We start from the raw sequence: 26,347 nt of genomic DNA on the forward strand, positions 1-26,347 counted from the left end.
TAGCACGTATATGTCTTTGGTGGTTAAGAATACGGCTAATTTTGTCTCCGCCTCGTTCGTTCAAGGTAGAATTTCCTGTCAGACTAAGGTCCTGTTTTCCGTCCAATGCTCTTTTTGCTTGTTCATCTACCAGAAGGATTCACGGTATCATCCTCACTTTATCGATGTCATTCCCATTGAAGCCGCTGTATAGGCTCTAGTTACCCGGATGGTAATGATTCCTATGGTCGATCTTTGGGTTTTTCTGTTCTCCTTCTTCATTAGAGCTCGCTGTGTCCACACGGCACAGACATAGAGCGTGGTAGATTCTGCTACGTTTGTTAGTACTAACCTGGCGCAACCCCCAGACCCTTTTAGTTTCATAAGAATCCTTTCAAATTTAAGCCTTGTTCGGAGAGTTTCTATTAGCGTATGCAAGATGTGCGCCCAACCCGTAAAAAAATGTGTACATGCCTACTCCCAGATATATCCCTTTCCTCCCTAACAGGAAAATGGACCCTTTCGACGATGAAGACCATTCCTTTTGTGATTTTTTCCAGTCCGTCAGTAAAGGTGCTCTAATCTGCTATGGCGCTACTTGCAGAAGGCGTACGTCGTCCGTAGTTTTACCTGGTTGAAACCCTTATTCGCTTTATTCTCTAGAATATCTTCATTGCGCTCGGTGATAGCTAGCGGCTAGCTGGTCAGTATGCGTCACAGTCTTCACACTTTCGGACAGTCCCGGCTAAACATTCTGTCGTACCCTAGATTCCACAATGTCGACCGAAGAAACGAACCTCCTGAAGCCTCAGCAGTGATTCTGTAGTGCTACTTTCCGGTTTATAAAGATCTGTCTTCCAAGTATGACGAAAAAATGCATGATAGAATAATCCGTCAGCGTATAAGTGGTCATTTCCGGACACATATTTAGTGAGGCTATAATCTCGCTGGGCGGCAGGACGAATCGTAACCGTACCCCGCACGAGAGGCGTCCCTTAACATCGGGAATTAAGTAAACAGACCATTTTTTCAATTACTCTCGTAGTCAGAATGGCAATCTGATTAAAAGAAATAGGCTGGTCAGACAGGTTATTGGACTGGTTCGCAATTCACGCTTCGCGATAAGAATACGCGTTTTTTTCTATGCTTCTTCAGGACGCTATAAAAAGGCCTGGTCAAACAGAAATGCCGACGGATACAATGAAATATATTTCGTTCAACCAGGCTAGAGCTAATTCAGCATTGAGAGTGTGATGGCAGTATACAAAATGTACAGTGAGAATTCGGCTATGTAAATTCAGGACAATTTAGGTTGACAGGTTGTTTAGTTTAAAAATCAGGAAGCCGGTTCTAAAACGATTCCAGAGACTAAGTGGTAAATTAATATATTCAGACTCTGTGCCGTACGGGATATAACAACACCTGTCGCACATTTGCTGGCGTTCGCGTGGCCATCGGCATTCTACTGCAATGATACTGGATGGGGCGGATTGCAGTTATTTCCGCTTTTGACTTAAGTGTTGAGTTATGTCACGAAATGGAATCATTATTTTAATAGATTTGGTAAATATCAAATATAGTCGAGCTGAATTTAGTATGGGAAAGGTAACTACCGTTGCTACTGGGTCCAAGTTATTAATTGATTGGGACGAACGATCAAACACACAGTAGGAAAATTGTTACGTGCCTCGTTAATCTACCCCCTTTATAAAGCTGTCCTGCCTGAGAATTTCGACAAATTGATCTGTCAATAAATAACGGGATCTTTTCTAGTTTGTTTGCTCTCCCAATTAGACTTAGGTCCCTTTCCTTACGGAGTATAGCGATCAAGACCTAGGTATATTATTGCATGACCTGCTTCAAGGAAGTGTGTCATCTACCGATTTGCTCTGGAATTACATTTTAAAAGTTTACTGTTAAGGCAGGCAACTTTAATTAAAAATGAGCTCTAACCCGACGTTCAATATTTTCGTTCTACCTTTCTAATCACCGAAATTCGTCGGCCTATCACGCTTGCGGAGGAGACCGAGTTCAGCATGTGTCATTTTTGTGTGGTGTTTACGTACAATACGTTTAATATGCTTGATGATTACGATTCTGAAGGATTCCAGTCCAGAATGCTATAAGGTCAATCTAACAGCTGTTTATTTTTTGCATCCTGTGACTGCATTTCATGGCCACTACTATCAACCATGCCGCATCGCATATATCCCGTGCCACGACGCAATAACCAGTCGTGTCGTATTCGCTAGCTTCGGCGACGCAACCACCTGGACCGCGGTTTGATGCTGCCCCCGGTTCCACCGCATATTTGCCTCCTCCGGAGATCTGACCGGTGGCTTTGTGTTTCCCACTTGGTCCTTGAACAACTGGTTGGTCTCAGAGTCTCCCCTTTGCACGAAGCGCATTTCACCAAATGCGCAAAAATCACAGTATGGACACGGACATCGTATATCAGCAAAATGTCCAAATCCCATTTCAGCGGAATCGCAATGCACTAACATTTGTACCCATCAGTTCTTCTATGGCCTGTAGGCTTATTTGCAATCTTTACTCTCCTGCTTTATTGTCCCGTGACCATCCGACAAAGACAATTGCTAATTGGCGAACATGTTACAATGTCGTAGAAACCATGATGGTGGCAGACAATAATAGGCCTGTGGAAATCGCCCCTGGAGACATGTCAAATTCGATGGTGGAAAATTATACTGGCATTGAACGGAGCCAAGTAGACGGCGTAAAGACATCATCATATTTATATTACATTCTACGAGAATAGCTATCGTTGCTAAGCGCCAGTGGATTCATATATTAGACCTGCCTGTACGGATGGTTGCTGGACAGCCGCTTCAGGGATGCCGGTGGCAAATTGTCGGTACAATTTTTTTTTATAACAAAGCAATTCTACTATAGGGACATTGCGCGCCCGCCGCGCGTTTTAAAAATACTTTTTCATACAATTGAAAATTGTATGAAAATTTTATTTCTGACAATTATTGCCTAAAGGTCATCAAAGTACTCGAAGGACCTTTACGACTGGTATGATCTGGTCCAGTTTCAAGCGAACCACTGAAGTTCAGGCACATTATTGCGTTCTTTGTATATTCGAAAAATTTATTAGAATGACCGAGTAGCTCTCAGTGTCTGCGTGGCTGTGGGGGGGGGGGGGGTACAATCTTCTCTGGACTGAAGGAGTTCGGAGAAGCGTGCTAACGATTGTAAACTATTGTACCCTTGCGGTTGGGTTAGGTTAAATTAGGTTAAATTAGATTTTAGCGTTCTATCGTTAATAGTTCTAGATAGCTTGTATATCGTAATAGATAGCTTGTATACAAGCAGCTACAACTGTAAAAGGATTTTTCTAATTTGGAAGTTGGCCTTAGAAGCACAGAAAACCTTGTGAAAATTTATTAGTCGCATTTATAAACACCTGGGTCAACTGTCCGTTATTTGGTTGTTGGATTTTGTACTATACTAGATCTTAAAAGACGATAGAGTTCACTGCTTATTCCTACCTAGTATTATAACGATCGATATGTTACGTAGGCGTTTATCTTTAAAGGGATAAAGGGAAAAGTTAACGAGGACGCAAGTTCCCTATTAATTAAGCCGTATTCTATAGTTTATTATGAGCAAAGAACATTTTTATTAACAGGCAACAGTAAATCACATAGTGTATAGCATGGACGAGCTGCAAAACTGAGAACCAAAATGTTTATGGGACGTCTTTAGTACTTTCATTTTGCTACCCACAGTTCCATAAAACCGTGTTCTATTACATTAATTTTTAAACATCATTCCATTTGAATGCGATTAAAAAAAAAAACGATACTTTAAGGAGGCCAACTGTTTGAATAGTTATAACACGTACACGTAAGACGAAATGAAGCTGAAAAGCTAAGGAAAGTCAGCGTCACAGCGAACAGTCGATTCTTGATCGATGACTGTTATATTAAAAAAAAGAAGACACCTCCAATGAAGCTTTTTATAGGTAGGTTCGAAACTCTTAGCCACTGAGTTACGTAAATTCTATGTTGCATGAACGTTCGGTAAACAAAATCAATGATCTGCGGGAAACGGTTGGAGCAACGCTGCGGCTGAAGCGGGGTACCCACTGATGCGAACGATTGCCCTACAGTAATCTGTTCCATCTAATTAAATTGTTTTATATCTCGGAAACAACACAAACACGTTTTGACTTCCTAACACACAACCTAACTAGGTTTATAAACTATTACTAAGCTGAAATTCGAGTGGGCCTTGTTTTTAGGTTAATTATGTTAACTCAATAGAAATTTTCGAGTTCGAGCCCGCTCATGCCCGTAGAAAAATCACACTTGACGTAATTCGTTCTACAGACCCACTGCAGGACCAAAGGTACCTAGTATTATAACGATCGATATGTTACGTAGGCGTTTATCTTTAAAGGGATAAAGGGAAAAGTTAACGAGGACGCAAGTTCCCTACATATTCTACGTGGGATTAGTTGCTGTGCACTAGGTTCTACGTAAACTAAAATGACTGTATGAAGACGGTTTTCGAGAGTTCTCATGACAAGTACACTACTAATTAGCCTATAATTCTAATAGGTAATCCTGTTGTGATCTATGATTGAGTTATGATCCTTTCACATACTCTGGCAGTTTAAACAGGTTACGGTTCTAGTCGATCAATCACTAAACGGAGAGAAAAGCTGGAATTGTCTTCATTGAAGCTAGGTATACGCGAAATACAAATGAGTCGCCTACATCAGGAAAATTACAGCGCATGGCTACCGCTAAATTTGTATATTTGTGAAGATTTATAGCGATCATTCTCAGACTCTGATTCTCCCAAACATTAAAAGGCTAACGTCGGTCGAGAAAGTTATACGCGATCAGAATATATTCGTAGCTGCTCAATTAGGATAAGGGTATCTACAGCAAACTTTAACACGGCAAGGCTGATAAACTTAATCTAAGTTTAACTGAATAACGATGCTTAACACCAGTATCGGACGTAAAATTTAGAACATTGAACTCAGACCGTCAGAGCAGCCCCCTAACAAACTCTATATATGAGAAATAAAAGCCAACTTAAAGATTTTGTACTAACTCGAAAAAACTTATAAACTTCGACTTTTTACCTAATTTGAGTGAATAAAATTTCAACTGAACAAAGATACCTTTAGCTTGAACAGAAAGAGTTAGATATCAGCGTGTATTTTTGAAATTATGACTACAAAACACTAGTTTTCGAAATAGTACTCATTTAATAGCCAAATCAATATGTTCGCAGTAGATCAGGTGAACAGCTTTAGGATTCGTGTGGCTCCTGGCGCCATGGAACGATCGTTTGGTTGAGTTTTTTTTACAAGCACGTTATTACCGTTTGTGACACAGTGCCGGCGCGCATCGCTGATGATGATGTCTTCCTACTGCAGTAATCACGACGATAGGTCCATAATAATTTCATTGTAGAGCTGGGTAGCAGATCATACTCACTGTGAGGTAAAGAAGCTAAAATTGATTTTTTCGGAAACTCAGTTTTCTCGTGTCCGCCTAAATGTGTTTGTGGAACCGACATATTTGACCTATGCTTTGTAATCAGGAGGTTTAATATAATATACCAAATTTAATTAGCCGAGAACCATCATACTAACGAGCATACTCTATATAATAGTTTTCTATTTGTGTAGTATCTATTAGTAGAATCATTATGGGAATTATACGAATGCATTATTTATAACAGCACCACTGACTTCTTCCATTATTGTGATGATCACTCTGATGAGAAGGTCCTTCCTGTTTCGCCCTGATGCCATAAACTCTCGACATTAAGAGACAAAATGACGCGCTCGAGCAGTTAATTGTCAGGTGACGTTTCTTGCTTAATGGGCCGTTTCGCCGTGTCCTACAGAGAAGCGATCTCCATAAAATTGTTGTTGGCCTGATCATTTTGGCGAAATTGTCACAACGTTATTGTGGTAACATTTAGATTAACTTTACTAGTAAGCCATTATGTTCTAGCTAAGTAAACTTAGCTTAGAAAATTATAAATTACATAACAGCCCATCGTAGTGCTAGAGCTCTAAACGAATTATTTATTTCTTCGTAATGATCAGTGAACGAAACTCTGTTTCAATGGAATCTGATTAAATCGCCTGCAATACTAAGAATGTCCTAAGCATCTCCCACACCGCTCCACGCCGACTTAAAAAGCTTTTCCGAATAAGTCGCCTAGATAATCAACCGAGAATAACTACGGCGCATTTTCATAGAAGGGCCTAGTAGATCTCGAACGATATATTTGACAACGATAGACCTTGTGGTTGAAGGACAAACATGGCTTGAGCTTTGGGCCGGTTCAAGCATGTGGGTATCGTTCGCTCGTAGGTAGCTAATAGTCAATGGTTAATGTAACGTAACAGAAACGTAGTAGAAGTAATTTGTTACAGGGTTTTTTTTCTATTCAAGACTACGATGATTAACTTGATCGGTGAACTAGGTCATCAGCTTGGCGCACATGTGGTATTATTATAGCTCTCTTGCTATTGGTCCTATCCGGCTTCTTAGACCAGCTTCTGCTGGTGTGTACAAAGTTTCTCCTATTATATTTGGGTAGTGTTATTTCATAGCCATTTGGGTGCCGATATGCTTGCCGATCACTTGTTTTCAATGACTGGTCACAGAGACAAACGTCGAGAGGCTTTTGTGACTATTGTTTTTGTCATTCTACTTTATTCAGTAGAAATATTGAATTAATACAATGACAATTAATACAAATTGTCACTGTATTAATTTGTCGTCGGTTGCAGCACACGGCGACTAACAAAAAAGTGGCTGCTTCCACTTACAATGCTTATACAACGGGAGGCAAAACTTTCCAAAACACTTGGCCATGCCTTCGTACAGCGCGTGTGCGAACGGCGGTTCGGTGTTTCCCTTAATAGACCACAATATTCAAGCCGCGAAAAATTAGCGATATAGCTGCTACAGTTGCTTTAAGTACTGTTGTTGCTATTACTCCGGCCGCTGAAGCAGCAAACAAGTGAAAATGATCACGTCACTAACATCGCGGATTGCCGCCCTTGTAGCCAGATCCGTGCTAGAACAACCGATCAAAATGTCACAAGCTTCTACTATTGGGTCTCGTTAAAACACGGCGAGCATGGTTTACGCACTCGCAGGAGCTTCTCCTTTTCCGTTCGGACATAACACTCAATCGGTCGTTGTTAGCTGGAACGGCGGCGAACTTCTGTGGTTGGGCAATAGACCTGGCGCTACTTTAAACGAGATTCCCAAACGTCATTGTTTCAGTTTTTCGAACGTTTGGTTAGTGAATGTTCTATGTGTGCTACGGCGGGAATTGGAGAGAATGCACAGAAGACGATGCATATCAGCCAAGCATAGCGCCTGATCGATTTCCTGATTCTCAGATATAAGCATTGATCTTCTATATCGACTGATTCGCTGGAAGAAGTTTGTCTCTCAAGCTCGCCCAAAACGGATATGTAAGCTTGGGAAAGGTGAAAAGGCGACGATAGGTTTTCTATATTTAAGTATGCGGATTACACCGCATATACATATACGACGTATAATAAGGGCTTTCCCACTGGGAAATAAGAAGCACTAATTTCTAGTCTTCCGAGGGAATTTCCCGATTTGATATATATGCGCATGGCTGATGATAACAATTTTGCGTAGGAGATCTAAGACGAAGGTGCAACGCTATCGCTTGTTGTGGCCTTGCCATAACAGGTATGTAGAATAGCCCGGTAAAAGCCAATATAAACAATGAATAAAGCACGTGGCATTACTGCAAAAAAAAAAGCCCAACAAGAGCATTTTTTTGGATTAACTTGTTATCTAAGCAAAGTGCAACGATGATAGGCAACGGGCCTGGTTGAACCTGCGCTTATAGATAATGTATATATGGTGTATAGTAGTCTGTCTTGGCCTGTGAACCGACTTTTCTTAGGACCACGAGGCACTCAATAGGCGAAGTGAACTCGTCTCGTTTTTACCACCTGGACTACAATAATGTAAACAGCATGCGCGAAATAAATTCATGAGATTCTATGGGAACAAAGTGGTCACTCAAATCGTCAATATCATAATGTTATGTGGGACTTGTAGAAAGCTAAAAATAAAACAGTCAGAGGTAAACGATACTTACAAAATGCAAGAGCCAACTTCGTTGCAGGAATAACAAGAATCACAGCAAGAAACGAGTAATGGATACAAGGCTTTCTGCATTTAACATTTGCATTGGCTTTTTTTTTTTCCTATAAAATGGTCACCCAATCAATCCAATGGAATCAAGATCGCTGAGAAACGCAGGAAAGTTTATTATTCATGGTGCTGCATTATAAAAGTAGCGGGAGATTCGGCGACATTATTATAGCTGATAACGTAATCGGGTATAACAACAAAGAAAGCTTGAATAGCGTTTTCTGGCAACATAGATGGCAAAAGGGGGTGTAAGCTGGGTCTGTAAGAAGCTTTTTCCAAGTGAAGTCCTAGTATTTCCTTGCATCTTTTGACACCCGACATTAGAGCAGCATATAGCTGTTGCTGTAACCCGATCAATACAGAGCCACTAAGGTCCCACCGCCGCAGTAGCTAACGGAACTCTCAAATGTTTAGGGAACAATTTCTAAGGAGATAATATGGCTGAACTTTGCAAATCGTGCGTAGCTCAATTGATTCGTATGGAAGGCAAAACGAACGAACCAGCGTTCCAGAAAGTACGAATTGGTACTAAATGCTTTAGTTTTTTTTTTCGAGCTGAAGGGCCCTAAAATAGTTATCGGTCGAAACTAAAGGAACCTCAACCAGATTACCATAGTAGTTTTTTTTAAGATTCAAATATTCAACCAGACCTAAAGGCAGTTGGGTAGAATGTACAGTTCGACAATGTATTAGGCTAGATACATATGAACCCTTCAAGTAATGTTGCGTAGGCGCTATGTGTTCCGCATCTGACGACTGATGTTGATCAATAGGAATAGTTAAAAGAGGCCGAGCAGGAGCCCATAATCCATATTTATCCCGTTTAATTAATTGTTGTCACAATACTTCGGATCGGAACGACTTTATTTCTGAATGAAAAGAAATGGCACTTTTATTCTGTAACCTGAAAAAGATACAAGTAATGTTTGTTAAGTAGCGCGTCAGCTAGAACGTATTTGGACGGATATCTCCGTTTAGTACACGAGGATCTGTAGTTTTTCAACTTAAAGCATTATGATATAATAAATAAAAGGAAATTATATCCGTCGCAATTGCGCCTTCATGCGCGGCGACTGGTGTTGTCGATTACGAATGTCAGTATCCCTGGATATAAAACAACCGCTGACTTTCAGCTTCTACTATATTGAATCGCCCCAGATGTCCACCGTAAGGTATTAACTACTAAGCCTAAAGGACGAGACGCACGGCATTACCGGGCCCATTTAGGTCCCCTGCCAAAGGCCGTGAAGAGCAGTTCTACAGTGTGTAGTATATGCGCTATATTTCATCGGTTGCTCGCTATCCAGTCTGTTGACTCTATAAGCTGTATGTGCCTTTTATGTTACGACTGCTGTTATCACCCGCATCCTGTTATTATAGCTGTGGTCGCCGGCACTGTCGTGAAAATGTTGTTTCTTTTTTGCACACGTTCACGGTATCGGTTATTAACGCATCAACTCCGCAGCGCAAATTAAATTTATGTCGGCACTAGGCTGGCGCAATGTACACGCTGAGTTACAAACTATACCATTTCGCTCAATAATGAACATGATGGTATATGAAATTTGTTTTTTGAAATATATAGTTTAGTTAATGGACAATGTTTTCCTTCAGACATGGATATGTTGTAGTTTATTAAAGGCAGATGTCAGCTCATGAGCGTCAGCTAAAAATCCGCCTCGATCTAGATTGGCCCATATGCATGGTGGTACTCGAATATGAGAAGAGTAGTTAAGCTATTGCTTCCCCTAGTGTCTTTCCACTCCTCACGAGATCCTCGCCTTATAGAGCGATTCCCAACCACTTCGCCGGCTTCCTTTGCTCTGTTGTAAGTCGTTCAAGTTACGGGTTCCAGGATAGATTTTGCGCTAATCTCGTAACTTATTTTCTTTTTCCTCTATTGGGAAGATACGGAACGTTATCCAGAGTTAAGTTGGCAAACGTTCTGTGTACAGTGTTAACATGAGCTGATTAACTGCTCCAGGAGAGAAAATTATCTTAGCAGTCGAAAGGCGTTATCGAAGTGACACGGCCGATGCACTTTGGCTTTTTACAGACTCATGTTTCGGAAGAGGATTTCTAATAACACAACTTAATGAAGACCCTAGAAAGAGAGGCAAATCCGATGAACCGCGCAGACCCATGCGTTACATGTAATTGATATCCTTATAGCCTCGTAGCGGTATTTGTTAATTTGATTGAATATGTTTGTTATATCATTCGTTTCGGAAGACATGTTAGGGTGTTTTCTATTCGATTAAATAAACAGTGTAGAAAAGCTTAGCAGAACATTTCAGCTTTGTTTATCTTTTGCTCTTGTGCCTAGGGGATTTGTGACCTTTTCTTTTCATCTAATTCTCGTCTTAAACAGACAAGTTAGAAGAAATTGGTTCAAAATTAATTATCAAGCTGATAGATCTGGCATTGCCAGGCGTACCGGAAGCCTTGTGCATGTATCCACGCCGGGAATGGGTACGTACGCGCAATCCTTATGATGACGACGATTGAAGCAAATTCCCCTATTTTGCTCCAGACTGAATTTGACTGCCAGCAGTTTTGGAACCAGACATCTACGGGAGCCAACCGTTTTTATCTGCATCCGTTTGTATGGTGGGCATTGTGTGGCACCACATGCTCATCGAGGCAGGTCTGAGCTAACGGTCAGGCATTGGTTTCACAGAAAGCTGACAGAAAAAATACGGTAAAGACTGGTAGAAGGTCTGAGGCACCTAACTGCACCGAAGAAAAAATCGGTTCTTCACATCGTCAAGCCTCCCATCTGGGTTCTAAGTACAGACTAAAAGCATGCACATAAAAGGTTGAGATATCGAGGTCGGGCCTGGAAACGCACTTATTTTTTCTTTCAAACCGTTTACGCTATTTGTTCAATCAAACTGGGTAGCGTGCATATGATATAAAACACAGATAGGTCCGTTAGATGTATAGAGCCTTCTTAAGCCGCTATATACAACGGCATGAGGAGGTAACAGTGAGCGTGGCTCACTGTGTGTCTATCAGTAGGCCTGCACTACCCACCTGAGCCTCATCTTCACTCATTTGATTAGGGGCTAAATCGGACTGCGAAGTAACTATCGATATGAACTGACTAGACTTCGGGAAACTTATAATGTCAGACTAAAGGTTAAGGTTCGGTGCCCATCATGAGTCGGCCGGAACCATGTTGGCCTCGGAACGCGTGATTTACTACAACATTTTAAACAGCCATAGCGCTTATAAATAGCGGTACGTAAATGACGGACATGCATGACACAACGCAAGGACACAATGTTATGTTCAACAAGAGGGGAAACATCTGTGAATAAACTACTAAGTCTCTTAAATTGTCCCCGTTCGGAACGATTAGTATCGTAATAATTAGGAGAGCACTAGATGACATTCCGACTAATGCAAAAAATCTTACAATAATTTGAAGGTCGAATAGTCTCCGAATTTCACTCTCAACTCAATCGATACCTGAAAATATAATTGCAAGGTCATTCTGAATAAATAAATGTTTTTGATGCCTAATTTTACTGGTAATTAGTACATGAGCACGTGATCTAGGGAACAGCGAATTCTGGTGTGACACAGCGGAACTAAATAATTTAGTACAGCTTGGAACTTTTGGCCTGCCTTGATGTTTTGTGAGATATAATTCGCATATAGGCTATTCAGTAGGCTACTATTACTTGAGGGCATTGTTACCTTAGTTTTACTTTTCGAAGGACCTCAAAGTGAGCATTTTGATGTGCAGGGAAATGTGTTTACTGTGCAACATAAATAACAAGCATCACATTTACCTTTGCGCTATGCAGGACTCTAGAAAAAGTTCCCGTGCAAAGAATGACCTTTTTGCTAATTGCTCTTCAGACTTTATGTCAGATATTACGGACAGGATTTTGTAATCTAAAAAGGGCATCTCCCAGAAGTAAACAGGGGGATTGTCTTGTTCTAGATTGTTTCAGGAAACCGCAAGTAGACATGAATCCTTGACAAAATCAAGGCTACCTGGCCTTGCTCCTGTAGCTGTTGTAAGGTGCTCCCTGAACAGGTAGTGATTTGCAGTATCGTATATATCGGCGAAGGTACCAAATTGCCAACTTCTGTCGACAGTATTCCAATATGCTCAAGAACCGTGTTTTTACCAAAGGTACCTTCTAGAAATAGATCGTTCCGTTTGAGTGACATCTTTGTTTTATTGGCGTCAATTATTGGTAGAAGCGACGTCAGTTGTCCTGCTTAGATCATCATCATACTCATTGTCAGACGCTTCAATTCCTAGTGGTAGTTGCTGTCAAGACGTCCACTACCTTCTAGCCCGATCTAGCCATTCAGCAAATATATATTTATGACATAATGTTATCTATTTTTAAGTTGCTATGAGTAGTAAAGGGTTTCGGTTCTGCGCTATGCGTAGCTCTGTCCCTATGCGTTTCGTGGGTTACACTGTGGCGGATACAGGATTACAGTTTTTAGTTGAAGAAGCATATGTTCCGACTAACTAATCAAACTTAATTTTTCCTAAAAGCAAATTTTCCTTACCTTGGACTTACCTTGGACTGTAGGCCAATCCTTAAACTGTGCCCCCCGTATCGATCGAGTCAACATTTCCCTACTATGGAATTTTGTTATTATTTCAAATGTGCCAGTTTTGACGTCTGCAGAACAGGTTAGATTAAACGTTTTTTGGAGTATGTGCGTTTATGACAGGTTTCAGCAACCTGATCTATATAATGCAGACTGCCTCGCATGCTAAAAACGAAATCGTGCCCTTTATTATCTCAATCGAACAGCACTAGAGCAGCTCGTATCACAACCTTTTCCTGTCCGCCGGAATCCCACGTTGTCACATACGACACTCACAATCAATAATCCTCCAATAAGCTTCATCAGGCATAACCTAGCGTTTTTCTTGTTATGTGCTTTTTTACCATAAATGCTACAGTTTTACTATTGTGCATCACAATAGTAAAATTGTCAACCGGCTCTCTATTTTTATGTGACTCGAACTGAAAGGCCAGGGACGTTCAGGCCACGCTCCTTTTTTAGTCATTCTGCAGGTTGGAGAATCTCGTAGGCATTTTCGGTCGTCTGAAAATCACTTTAGCTCCACAAGAAAAGGAAGCGCATATATATAGGTATATATACATCTGTCGAAACGGCTCATAGTTTCACTGCGGCATCGGAAAGTTAGCTAGTTTTAAGTGAGGCAAAAGGCGGCGGAGCTGTGGCTTTGAAAGGAGATGAAAGGTCTTGTAGAATCTAAAGCTGAGTCCGGACACAGGCCTCGCAAGTTTTTTTAGAGCATTATTTTTTCATTGTTCGCACCTTATGTTTCGGCGCATCGTCGGCTCGATTGGTTGTATTTGTTCTGCCTGCCTGGAGCGATCTGTATCAAACTGGACGCAACGGACCGCTGTCAGTCGCTTCCGTTTCTTCTGTCGACTTCTGTGACCGCTGTTCTACCGATGTGCCTACTGCATAGTTAATTGAAATTGGTCTTTCCTCCCGGCTACGGCGCCCGTGCCCCGAATCACTCGTTTGTGGCGGTTGTCTGAACATCGGAAATCCGACAAGGAAAGATAATAAGCCGCCACTTGAATGTGCGGTAATTCGATTGGTTCGGCTTTTGCCTATTTCAAAGCCTAGTCTATGTGCTGGCTTCGACAGCTCTTCGCGTAATCCTATATTTTTACTATTGTTCTCCAAATGTTTAGATTTGATCTTGTAGCAACGACAAAACGGTTACGTGGATTGTCGCCGACAGGGGACAGGCTACAGGCTGTCATTAGGTAATATTTATTTATTGAAGCAAGTAACGTTATATGTATTTTATAGTTTGATTTATTGATGAATTAATTTTTTTTTTTTATATGTTATTGCATTGTTTTTGTTAACGCTCGAGCCTCTTAAAGCCTTAGCTTTAGATAGGCCAAATTAAAGCCTAAAGAAAGTTAATTTAAGAATTTCGATTGTGATCACTTTCCTTGTTACCCAGAGCATCATAAATTTAGCTATGCAGTATCGTAATCATGAAAAAATTCTTAAAATCATTAGTTATAACCACTAGCATTTGTAGGCTGTGTTAAGCCAGCAAGCATCATACCACATACATAGATGACACAGCTTTCAAGCTACGATCGTTTATCATCGATCGTTATGAAGAGAATCAGCACAGTTTAATCTTACACTGAAAAACGACTACGATAACTGTTTTTTTTTTTTTTTTTTTTTTTCGTTGAGCTTCGCAGTCATTTGTAAAATTAACGCGACTAGAAAATACTTCGTTCCTTTAATCGAGTCAATCTAGACGCAGACCTGTATCCCTACTATTATTCCGACGCATTCATTGTCAATCAATTAGCGAGACTGAACTAGATAGAAAGTGTTTGAAAATTGGCGGAAGGCTGACGATTGTCCAGCACCTTAAGTTTTTGGCAGCATTGAACAAATTGGTATAGAACAATGAGTGACAATAATTGTTTCTTATCTTGAGGAGGCAAGTGATTTCTAGGGCAGCCCGTATCAATTTGGTACAACAAGCAAAAAAGTAGGTTCAAGAGTGCGCTAGTTGAGCGTTGACAGGAAAAACCTTTTCCGGGCTACTTTCAACCCCTATCTGGGGAACAACGTGAAGCAAGAATATGTGGTCCGGCGTTTCGTCCGGCTCGTAGCTTTCAGAACGAGCTAAGTGTCTAACTTCTAGACTAGTAATAAACATTAACTAGTTATGTACGAATATATATGAAGGGCAAAAACTTCTCTGTTGCTGTCGCATGTTCGATATCTGCTGTGTCCCACGGTTTCCAGTGCACTGAAAGAATTGACGTTTTATTTGTATAGTATTGAATTTTCTATAACGATTCACTGTCATCGTTCTGTGAAAAACTCGAATATATAGCAGTCACCAAAATCGATTTCCACCAACCTTGGTTTCCTTATATACTAATCTTTTATTCCCATCAGGCCCAGAGTGGCTACTGTGGAATTATGGGCCCTATACTACGCCCGCAAGCACGACCCATAGATATGAAAATATATCTGCAGAAACGTGACCCGTATGCACTGCTTTCATCTCTAACAGTATTGATCCAAATCTCCCTTGTACTTGTATGAAACTACACCTTCACAATAGCTACCAAAGACAGTTTCGCTCAAACTGACTTCTGCCATACTCTCTGTTCGATACAACGCTTCTGTTTGAGCTTAAAACGACATCAAATTTCTATCATACGTCGAAATAGCTATCACGTCGAAACGAGCGAACACTTCAAGTGTGTCTGCACCCCCTGATACCGCATATAAGTGATAAACGATAGAACTCACCGGCTTCATTGATGTAACCAGCTGGCTATTTGTGATGGCTGCAGGCGTCAACAGTACCCTGTGCTGATGAAGTCCAAGAAGGAGAAAAAGGCTGCCATGAAAACGGCCTCGTTACCAGCATCCGAAGTTCGCGTCATCCACTCTACATGTAGGCATATATACGTCTAGCTTTGACGAGTCCTTTGGAAACCTGCACTCAACACTATGGAAACAAAGCGTTAAGTGTTTAAAAAGATAAGCTGTTTCAACAGGACTTGTAACGAATATCGCGCTCCATTCTATAAAAGGCAGTTATCGAAAGACGAAGCTGCTCGGACGTTCTGATTTTACGACGAGGTCTTACAAAAATAAACGAGGAAAACACTGAAGGGAAAAATCGCCATCAGCTGACGTTGCGTAGTTTTGCATTATCTAAGACGACAGTTCCTTACCATATTTGCTTGGCAATGAGGTTAAACGACGGCAATCTAACTAGATGCTATGACCGATCTATGGCTTTAATTCGTCCCACCATGTGTGCCGGCAAACGATCTATCACGTACTCAGAGCTTGTATGCTGCTTCGCGTATAGGGCTATTATGTGCAATACCCGATTTGGTTGTAGATGAACGAATACAGTCACACTACTCAACGTTCTCGCTGGGTACTCCGAAATTCGTTACTAATTATTGCTATCAGGACACGCAGAGGGATCTTTATTCTGCAATGAATAGGATAGCTGTCAAGGATGCTCCTAGGATATTTCCGATAAGTAGGCATTATCTTAAAATCGAATGGAAGCATATGGGATAGCTTCGAGGCGCCGCCTTCCTTAGATTTGCTATTTATAAATCATATCGCCTTCTTGTTATAATCGTTCAATGTGAACGCAAAAGTCCATACACAAAAATTGAATCCATCGAAATGATGGCACACTCTTACATGAAATGCTGCTTCCAGCCGATGTCCTTGGCGTTTGTAAAATTTGATTTATTGGATAACTTGTCTAGAGTAAATAGTCTACACAACCGTAATACCAGAAGTTACATGCTTCCAATGAGAAACCAGCCAACATGGGCGATGAACATGTTCGTTCCTTAAATACTCTGAAAGGGAAAGTCTCTTGCTGCTGCTCTTACCCTTTTGATAAACTTTTTTGCACTGTCCCCCCAAATAATCATTTTCTGTGGGCTGGATTTACGACATGAGCTGACAGAACTTTTCGGGCCTTTTCGGCGCGTCTGTACATATAATCAACAGATAACAGGGCAACAGGCACGCTTTCCCATATCTCGATTGGTGTATTAAACTAACACTGTATTCTCAACGGCATGCACCTATATATACTCAATGGATATTGCAGTTGTACATCCGGACGTTATGAGCTGAATCATATTTGTATTCTGGGCAAAAAACTTTCGCTAAATAAGTATAATGACAAGTTGACCATGACATGCCTAAGTAATTAAATAGTTTGTCTGGGCGCATGGACTCGTCTATGCTTAAGTTCCAAACAGCAAGAGATATTATAGTTCGATTGCAGGCCACCGTAATATTTCCATTTTCAGTGTTTTATTTAATCAACAGGTAATTATACACATATATCGAAAAAAATCATCGTAGTGAAAAATTTTTTTGTTTGACAAACAATATACCGTACGTGCACAGGGAATTATTTTTTTTATTCTACCCGAAATTATTTTTCATACAATATAGTAGCAAACCGTAGATTTCGTTTAATCCCTGTGAAGATACACCTTACGATGGTTCGCTCATATTATAGGACTAAGCTAAATATATCCTAATGACCATATTCTAGACATTGTCCAATATTTTTAATTATAAGTAAGTTATATAGTTAGATGAAATCGATGATGGCCGATCGAATAATTTTAAGATGTAAAACCATGTAAATTTAACCTAGAAAAAACCACAGTTTCAAAATGAGATGAATATTACTACAGCAGCAGAAGAGTATTCCCACAAGCATTCGGCACGTTTTCAGTTTAGCCAACATCTGGGTTAAGCATCGTTATCTTTTAATTTTGACTATGGGCACAAGCCCATACGTTCTAGGCGATAAAATCTGCAGTCTAGGAAAATGCGCGCAATTTCAACTACAAATGTCAGCCTGAGTTCTCAAGCGAAGTTTATCGGTTACTTTTACCGGTCAGAAGGTTTGGGGTATTGTACTTTTTTTACTAAATACAGTATCAGTTTGCTTTTTTCTACTTGTGTATCACGTAGTGTAGTAGTTATATGCCTTTGTATGCATATTTCGTAATACTCGGGCAAGATGGCCGTTCGGCCCTGTTTACTTTATCTAGATATGACTACTGAAAATGGCGTTTTGCCTGTGGGGACCAATCTGAGTACATTTTCGCCACTCTGAAATACTTGCACAACAAACCCTTTATTTGATCTGTTCGCAGGCCTCGAAGTGGTCCTTAGTTTAACATTTCTTGCCAATGATCTGGGCTTGATCGAACCCCAGTAACTTAAGCAGATAACGACCCAAGCGATTTTATATACTACTCGGCATACTATATAGGTCTATTAGACTTCATTTATTACAAAACTCATGGCAGTGACACTGCGAATAAAATAATTCGTATTCAAATAGCCAACATGAACAGTCTTGGCACCCTAACTAGCAACTTGTTGGAAGAGATTTTTTTCAATACGAGGAAGCTTTAAGCATTCGCTCTCCGCTACTTGTTTTTTTTTTGAATCTGATAGTAATAACCGGGCTGGGTTTGGACCTCTCCACTATTTACTCGCAACTAGTAAACGTGCCCACGATAGTATGCGTCTTTCCTATTTATACCGTAATTATTACAGATTAATGCGCTTCCCAAAGAAAAAAGGTCAAGCCTCCTCGCCTGTTAACTACAAATACCATGCAACGAATTATAATTTAGGAGCTTACCGAGAGAGCCTTATATTGCTTTCTAATTGCCTGCTTAAAAATTCCTGCAGATTGTGCACATATTTGAGCCTCGGACTGCAGTGAATACGACGGCCGAAAATATTGATCAAATAGCTTAGATGGGTGCTTAGGTAGACGCGAAAATATGGCGGAAATTATGTTAAAAGCTAGACCTGTGTGGTATGTTTGGCAAGATATAACGGTAACCAGTGAATAAGATCAGCTGGATCTATATTGGCAAGAGCAGAATAACAGGAATTTAGTCTTTTTTTTTTTTTTAATTAATTTGCATACGTTCTTACATCTAGAGAATTCTGAGAGCTTGAACGATGCGTCGTAGCTAAACTTTGTAATAGACAGACAAGGCGCTGGCTTGATTTTCAGTCATCGATCAACGTGTATAAGTGCCAATCCCTTGACAGTTTAATCTCTCTAGAGCTTTTTTTCGGCCGGCATTATCTAATACGTGAATTACGATTAAACTGTCCTTTGCTTGTCGGTTTATTAGTTAACCACACTTGATTGGTTTAATCATTTTAGCTTGTCACGCGGATACATTTCGGTCCGTTGGAACTCAGCAGCCTTACTGAACAGCTATGGGTAGCTGGTCAGACACAACTTGCCAAAATCATCCAATAATTTGCAGTGAACACTTCTAAACATGGCTCAAGAGGCTCCCTATAAAAACCTTTAAAATATCTCTTTGCTGCGGATATCGCGAATAGGCGTTCATAATCAAGATCAAATGCCCCCTAGCCCTACGCTGTTTAGGCTACCCCTCACTCAAGATAGGTATTCTTCCAAATAAGTCGGTTTCAATAACGGTAGCTTGCACCAATACCTACATAGGCCCAACCTAATCAATAATGTACGTACGGTTCTCTTTTGTTCGTAATCTTTGTCGCATGTCTTATTTCAGCTACGATTCGACACCGGCTAACAAGAGACAGGCAAACTCGACAATTAAAGACCTTGACGCCCTCGACGAGCTACTAAGAAATTACGATCGCCGAGCGCTACCCACAAGCCATCTGGGTAAGTAAATATTCCATCTTTACATGGAAACCTAGACTTCCATTAACAACTTAATTTTCAGACATCCTGCCCTAATGTACTTTGTTTAAATGGGTTTGGCTGCTTCTGACCGTCTGAGGCAATCGAGATTTTGAGTTAAAGGTACCAAACTGGGTCTTCTTGCTCATTGAAACTGAATAGCCACGCTAGTGGTGTGAAACGGTGAGATTAACGTAAATCTTCGAATGAACTGAGTGTAGATCGTACTATAGGTAACCCACGCATAGGTTAACAAAGCTAGAGCAGATCTAGAGAGTTGCTTAGGTTTGAGGTAAACCTTGAGGCACTTCCTGAGCGAACTCGCCATGTCTCTTCTTAATTTCACATGTCATTGCTGTGAACTATCGATAGCTACTGCAGATCAAAGTAACAGTCCGCTAATTCAAAAACAATATGGACTTAAAAAACAGGGTTCTAGCAACCTGTTTTTGCCTTACTAACGCGTTATGTTTAAAAGCGAAAATGTGTCAACGACCTGTCAAAACTCTCCGTAGCGTCATCCTACTACCTGTTCATTCATGGAACTAAACACTATCCTCAAGAGCTTCAACTGTGAAGTTCATGCCGCGACAGTGATGCGCCTTGAGGAAAGATGAGCTTTTTAACATACTCGTATGTAGCTATTCCAAAACGAAGATGAAATATGAAAGTATTGGTGTAGACCTATGTGGTGTACAATACATACGAGATGAACTTTATCCATTGGATGGCTATTTTTTTTTTATACAATACATATCAAAGCAAGCTAAAAGACAGCGAATATATTCGGGAAGACATCTTCATTGGGTTTCATGATTTTCTTTTTTAACGCTGAACGCTTTTTCTTTTTACTGACGTTTCAGGCGAACCGACAATAGTAACTAGCGAAATTTTCATCCGAAGCTTTGGTTCAATTGATCCATCCAATATGGTAAGTGATTAGTTTGAACAAAAGTAAAATCTGAAGGGGGGCTGTACGTAATGGATCACTCCAAAGGCAAGGGAAATAAAAATAAACGATTTTGTTTTTGTAGCCTGCATTTACCCCCTTAACAAACGCTAGGCCCCTTTCCATGCGCTAGTCGCGATACTTATTCCGTTATCGCCTGTGTCCGTCCAATAGGATTGATCTCATAACATAATAAGACGACTAAAAAATCGGTAGGTCAAATAAGCTAGTTAGAAGCGTATTTAGCGTTTATCTTCTCTTTTTCAAGATCGTGGTGGTGGGTCGAGATAGTATTTACACATTCGGCTGTAATCACTTGTCTGGGAACGTGACGCGTTCAAGTACGTTATTCAATGGTGTCCTACAGAAAAGGCTAAATTGTGGGCCTAAACTGACAGCGTAGAGCAGCACCACATCCACATGATTGATCGAATCTATCATTTTCAATACTTTTCCTGTTAGAGAATCAACGACTGCTATCCGCTGTTCGGCGAACAAATGATAGGTAGACTATAGCACACTTGTCCAAAAAGAAGGGCATAGCCTGAGCCTCCCTATTGCTTATGGGGCTTAATAGCTTTAATCCATGGTCTCCTATTTATGTTTGGGCCATATAAATTGAGCGTGGTCTTCAGAATCGAGGTGACAAACAATATGCCGCCGATACTTACGGACATGTTACTTGTCGATGCAATCTGGCTTAGTTTATTATTAGTGTAGGGACAATTTTTTATGCCCAAGACCAATGGGTGGACGAGCGCGCTACGTATTTCGCTTACGTCAAATATAGTACACGTAAACGTCCTTGTTTCTTTGCAGTAATACTATTAGAGTTAGCATTAAGCTCGATTGTCGGCAGTACCGATATATAATCTCTCCGAATATATACATGCGAAGAATTGATTTTTGCTACGCAGTAATTAACATAATAGACCGGAAGAAAGCTTTTACGGCTGAGTGATTTTGTTACTTATAGTCGACAGATAGATACCCTGTACATTAGATTTCAAATCTTGTCTGCTGACCGGATCGTTTTTGCTATATTGCCGTAAAAGATGAGATTAGATCTGGTACGTATTTGCACGATCAAATTCATTTAGAGTAATGCCCATCATGATCGGCATTCTAATATCTGCTAATAGACGTTGGTTTCACTGGGAAAAATAATTCATATAGAAGCAAATGTTCACAAAAAGGGCTTGCTAGTTCTTTTGGACGTATTTGATACTATTAACCTATTTTTTTTTTTATATCAACCTGTTATTTTTACTGCCATAATATTGTAGGCCGTACCGTAATAATTCCAGCAAATGATCCCTTTAGCTAGTTATCGATGGGAAAAGTGGTGAACTTGTCTTTAGAGCTTTATCCTCACGTACTGCCCTGCGCCGAAAATAGATTGTCGATACGAGCTCATTGACATCTGAACGTTAAAAATGGTTAGAGCCATGGAGGCATGTACAGGTACGTGCTGCACGTGATCAGACGTACTATAATTAGTAATAATAAAGCCTTTTCGACACATTTAAAACAAGTAATGCAGGTTACCGTTGCCTTATAGATGATAAAGCGGTAGTCGTTAGCTGTTGGGGTTGGCTTTGACAAATGACCACCAAGGGAAGCTCACGCTGGCCCTGATAAAACCTGAGGCAGCGCCAGCAAAACTATCTAAGTTTTACAAAGTAAATTACTTTGTCAGATAGAGCTACTAAATAAAACTAAGTCCGACTGAGGACAAAAATCTTTTCTAAGTACCGTAGTTATAGCATATGAGTAGTCGGAAGAATAAAGCGACTATGCAACAAAGCCTTCAAAGAAGCTTAAGCCATGCGGTATGATGGGGTTAGATGCCACGGGGTATATGAAAGGTAAAAAAAAAAACGCTGCTTTCTGCCTGCCTGCCTGCCTGCCTGCCTGAGACGACAACACCGTATCTCAATGAATCGTTCTACTGAGCCTGAGAAGTAACATTCATTTCGCTGACGTGCCCAGATTGCAGGTCGACCTAAATGCTAACTTTGAGCAACGTCGAGCTTATTAGCAGTCATATCAAGTTAACGCGACGACTTTCGTAACTTAAATGAATCGGAAACGACGATTCAGTGACGCGTACTGCCTGAGATTACGAAGCGATTTTCCCAAACGTGGACTGACTGAATGCTGCGATTAGAGTCGAAAATTAGGACAACTGGCCTCAGGTCGTATCTGTCTGATTGGTTAATATATGTTGCAGTGATAATGTACGAGCGAGTCTATTTTGAACCCTCTACATAATGTACCAAACATGATTTGTTGTCGCTTCGTTACAATCCTTTTTATCCTTTACGACAGCCAAACGAGTACTTAAGCTTAAGAAGTTCAGAACATTGTACGAATACTTAAAAACTATGTTAGGTTAGGTTTATGATACGCAACACCCATTCGCGAAAACTCCCGCAACTGCGAAGGATATTAGTAAGCAGGCAAGTGTACCTCGAAGATATTTTCAAAGACGAAGTTCTTGCTTTAGGCTGGTATAAGAATAACAAGGAGCTAGATCGGATACTTCCAGTGCAAACATTTGTAAAATTAGGCAGGGCTCTTCAGGGGCGGACACTTGAACTAATAGAAAGTAGATTTTCTCTAGACTTCATCCCCAAACAGCCACCTTCGGTTTCTTATATGCAGTTACTAAATCCGAGGTAGAAGCAATGGTATAACATAAGCCTGTGATTCAACAGATGTGTGCGGTTAGCTTTTTTGACATTATTATCCTCTACTAAGTCAAAGCTAAAACTAGATAGAATCTGTGGAGAAATGCTGTTTGCTGCTATCCCAGCCATTTATTATCTACATTAATCATTATCGATTTTTGCTGTCACAAAATCGTTTTGTAAAAGGCTCAGCTACTGAAATATACCGTATATACTCGCAAATCAGGCTGAAATGAGTGATTAGGCTAACCTCTAGCAGACCAAAAGGCAAGACCCATCGTTGATTACTATAGGGATCTAAGCCCACGATAATAAAGTTTACTTTATTTCACTTTAAGTTTTTTTGCTGTAACGGCTATTGGCGTTTTTTTCTTCTGACAAACCAACTATTTTGGGCTACTCTAAAAGCACACACTCAAAAGAACTATAACAGTTGAGCTTTGTTTTGCGCCAAGATGTTCGACATAGGGAAGCTTCAAGCTAGAGTTATAAGATCATTTTCGAGGGCATCGCCAAAGATTTTACGTACCTCTCTTTCTAGTCCTGAGACACTGAGAGCAGTTGGTAAACAGCTGGGACTATTCTTTTCTACTATACTTACGAGAAAAATATGGCCACGTGAGAATCGTTGAAATTTGAGGAAGTACCTCAGATCAATCATCTCGAGCAGTTTAATGATCGGCCAATGCTGTACCAATAACAGGGACGAAGTCAATGATGACGTCATATGCATGAATTTACTCGTTCCAAGAAATCTTCCTAGAAAATCCTCGACAAATGGGCAAAATGCGGATTCCCTGAAAATGGCATTCTTCCTGATTGGTCTTGCCAAATGCTATTTGTGTAATATCGACAAAAATGGAAACAAAGCGAAAAGTCAAATTTTCAGCCATTCGCAATTAAACGAATGCAAGTGAACGTTTCTTCGTTTTTGTGGATCAATAAGTTGAGTGATATTTTCAACTTGTTGGAGGAATACTCCCGAAGTATGAAAAAAAGGATAACTGCCCACAAGTATCTTCAGCTATGCATAGTGCAAACATAACTGCTAGATTGGCAAAAAAAACTTGGCCGATGCAGTACACTTGAGGCCGGTGGTTTTTATAATCTCAAAAGGCATTATTTCCACCGTATTCCACGTTTGTATTTTTACGGGCAGAACCTATATGACCACTCAGGAATAGAGCATCGCGTTTTCACTGTTGAGAAGAAATGGGTATTGCTGCCACCCGAAGTATTACGCCCTTCACTTCAAGTACAACAGTGGTCTTCCAAATGGAAATATTGTGAGATATATAGTATATTTGTGTTGAAATTGTCCGCGGCTATTTCATTTGGAAAGTTCGACTCACTCCTTAAGAAATCGAGCTAGTATTGTAACATTTTGTAATTAATATCTACGCAAAATGAGCTCCTTAGATCGCTTGACGACAGCTCATCAGAACACTCTAACAGATCATAAAAGTTTAAGTTAAATCTTCAGTTGCTTTGTTTCCGCTCTATTGGTAGAATCGTTTATGGTTCTAATGTCGGTTGAAGACTAATGGCAGTAAAGGCACGATTACTGCGAAAATAAATCACTATATTGTCCACCGCATAAATTCCCTCGGTTTGAGTTTTTTTTCTCGAACTTCTTCACGCCGTACCATATCGGTAGATTATTTAGCCGAACGGGACATACATCTACTTCTTGCAAATAAAATAATTAGTGGTTCTAAAAGAGCTTGAGATAGTTATTTTTCAACCAAATTATATCTGCTGATCCTAGAACGAAGCTCCTTTAGATAAGATGATGGAACGCATGGTGGTGGTGGATGGAAGAGATGACTGAACTAGTGTCGCATCTAGTCAGAATAAAACAATACTATATAAAATAATGTGAAACAATTCTCCCAAGGTGTTTATCCAGGTGTGTTTTTTCTGAAGAAAGCATCCACCAAAATGATGCCATAGCACCGCGGTATATTGCGCATGTGGATCGGCGGAGGGTAATTTTCCGTGCGTTTTCTGTTCATCGCATTATGTGGTAACATCAATTTATTTACCCTGTGTATACAGGTAATGCAGGGAATGCTGGTTACTTTTCATGCTGCTGTGATCAATAGCTGTTGTGAGTGATCAAGGAGTCGTTGCGTAGTTCGTTATATATTGGTAACGTTAAAGCTGTTTCTCGCACGAAGTCGTTACTTTTACGTTATGTTGGATACTAACTTTTGTTCGTAAACTAGGAACTTAATAATTGCTTGTCGCTATAAGTGACGTAGATTTTTTTCTCGCTACAGGACTACGAGGTAGATCTATATCTACGTCAAGGTTGGCAAGATGACCGCTTCGCAAAAAATGCTTTTTCCCGGGCGCTCGATCTTAACGATCCGAAGCTGGTACAACGCATCTGGAAGCCGGAAGTGTTTTTTGCTAATGCGAAGCATGCTGAGTTCCAGTTTGTCACAGTACCCAATGTGTTGGTCCGTATCAAACCTACAGGTGAAATACTCTACATGCTAAGGTTAGTCAGTCATTTCCGCTCTTATTAATGGCAGTGATTAGCATATTATTGTATGTTATGCATATGTATATGGTAATCGAACCGGTAGCGGAGCCCGCGCCCGTGAAACAACGCAGGCTTACAAATAATCCTATGCTTGTGTCAGACTTCATTGGCGTACATATATCTTTCCGGCTTGCCTAAATTGCCATAAACATCTGTGTCTAGTGAATTGCTGATAACAGATACGGCTCTCCAGACGACGAAATATTGTATTGGATCGCCAAGGATACCTTTTAGTCTTGGGTTCCTGCGAAGGGCAAAGCGGACCAATTTTTACCTTCGTAGCTTACTCGAAGTCAAGCCCAGCTTTTCCCCAGGGGCCGGATCATCGAACATGGGACTAGCGGAGGAGAGAACTAAGCGTTTTACGGATTAACCGGAGAATATACGCTTCCCCTATGCTGGTTGTAGCATGCACCGTTCAACTGCATTGGTATAGAAGAGTTAGAGCCGGGTACATGATGAACATAGAACTAGTTATGTCTGGTTTTCAAAGGAGTCCATCGAATGCATCGTGAAGATAATGCTGGAACTGCCATCAAACATCCTTTACGGGTAGAAAGAAATCTGGTGTGGAAGATCCTTTAGCGTAAGTAAAGCTAACGTCTAAAGCACGAAATGAGTGCTATCACGACCTGTCAAGGCATTCTCTATTTGCTCAAACTGCTCGACGCCATG

The 26,347-nt window shown here is 40.5% G+C and overlaps 1 protein-coding gene across 6 annotated transcripts in view; it reads left to right on the plus strand.

Moving 5' to 3' along the window:
• Positions 1-26,347, plus strand: part of LOC111259186 (glycine receptor subunit alpha-2) — an 84,974-nt gene that overhangs the window by 19,847 nt on the left and 38,780 nt on the right. For all 6 annotated transcript variants that reach the window (XR_002679462.2, XM_086967780.1, XM_086967778.1 and 3 more), the window contains exons 2-4: positions 19,346-19,461; positions 20,343-20,410; positions 25,404-25,627. Coding sequence is in view for 5 of the 6 variants with exons in the window: in XM_086967780.1 (XP_086823906.1) it covers positions 19,346-19,461; positions 20,343-20,410; positions 25,404-25,627 (408 nt within the window). In the remaining variant the exon portion in view is untranslated. The remainder of the gene's footprint in view (positions 1-19,345; positions 19,462-20,342; positions 20,411-25,403; positions 25,628-26,347) is intronic.

The sequence above is a fragment of the Varroa jacobsoni genome, unplaced genomic scaffold (genome assembly GCF_002532875.2).
Source record: "Varroa jacobsoni isolate VJ856 unplaced genomic scaffold, vjacob_1.0 scaffold_303, whole genome shotgun sequence".
NCBI classification, from domain to species: domain Eukaryota; kingdom Metazoa; phylum Arthropoda; class Arachnida; order Mesostigmata; family Varroidae; genus Varroa; species Varroa jacobsoni.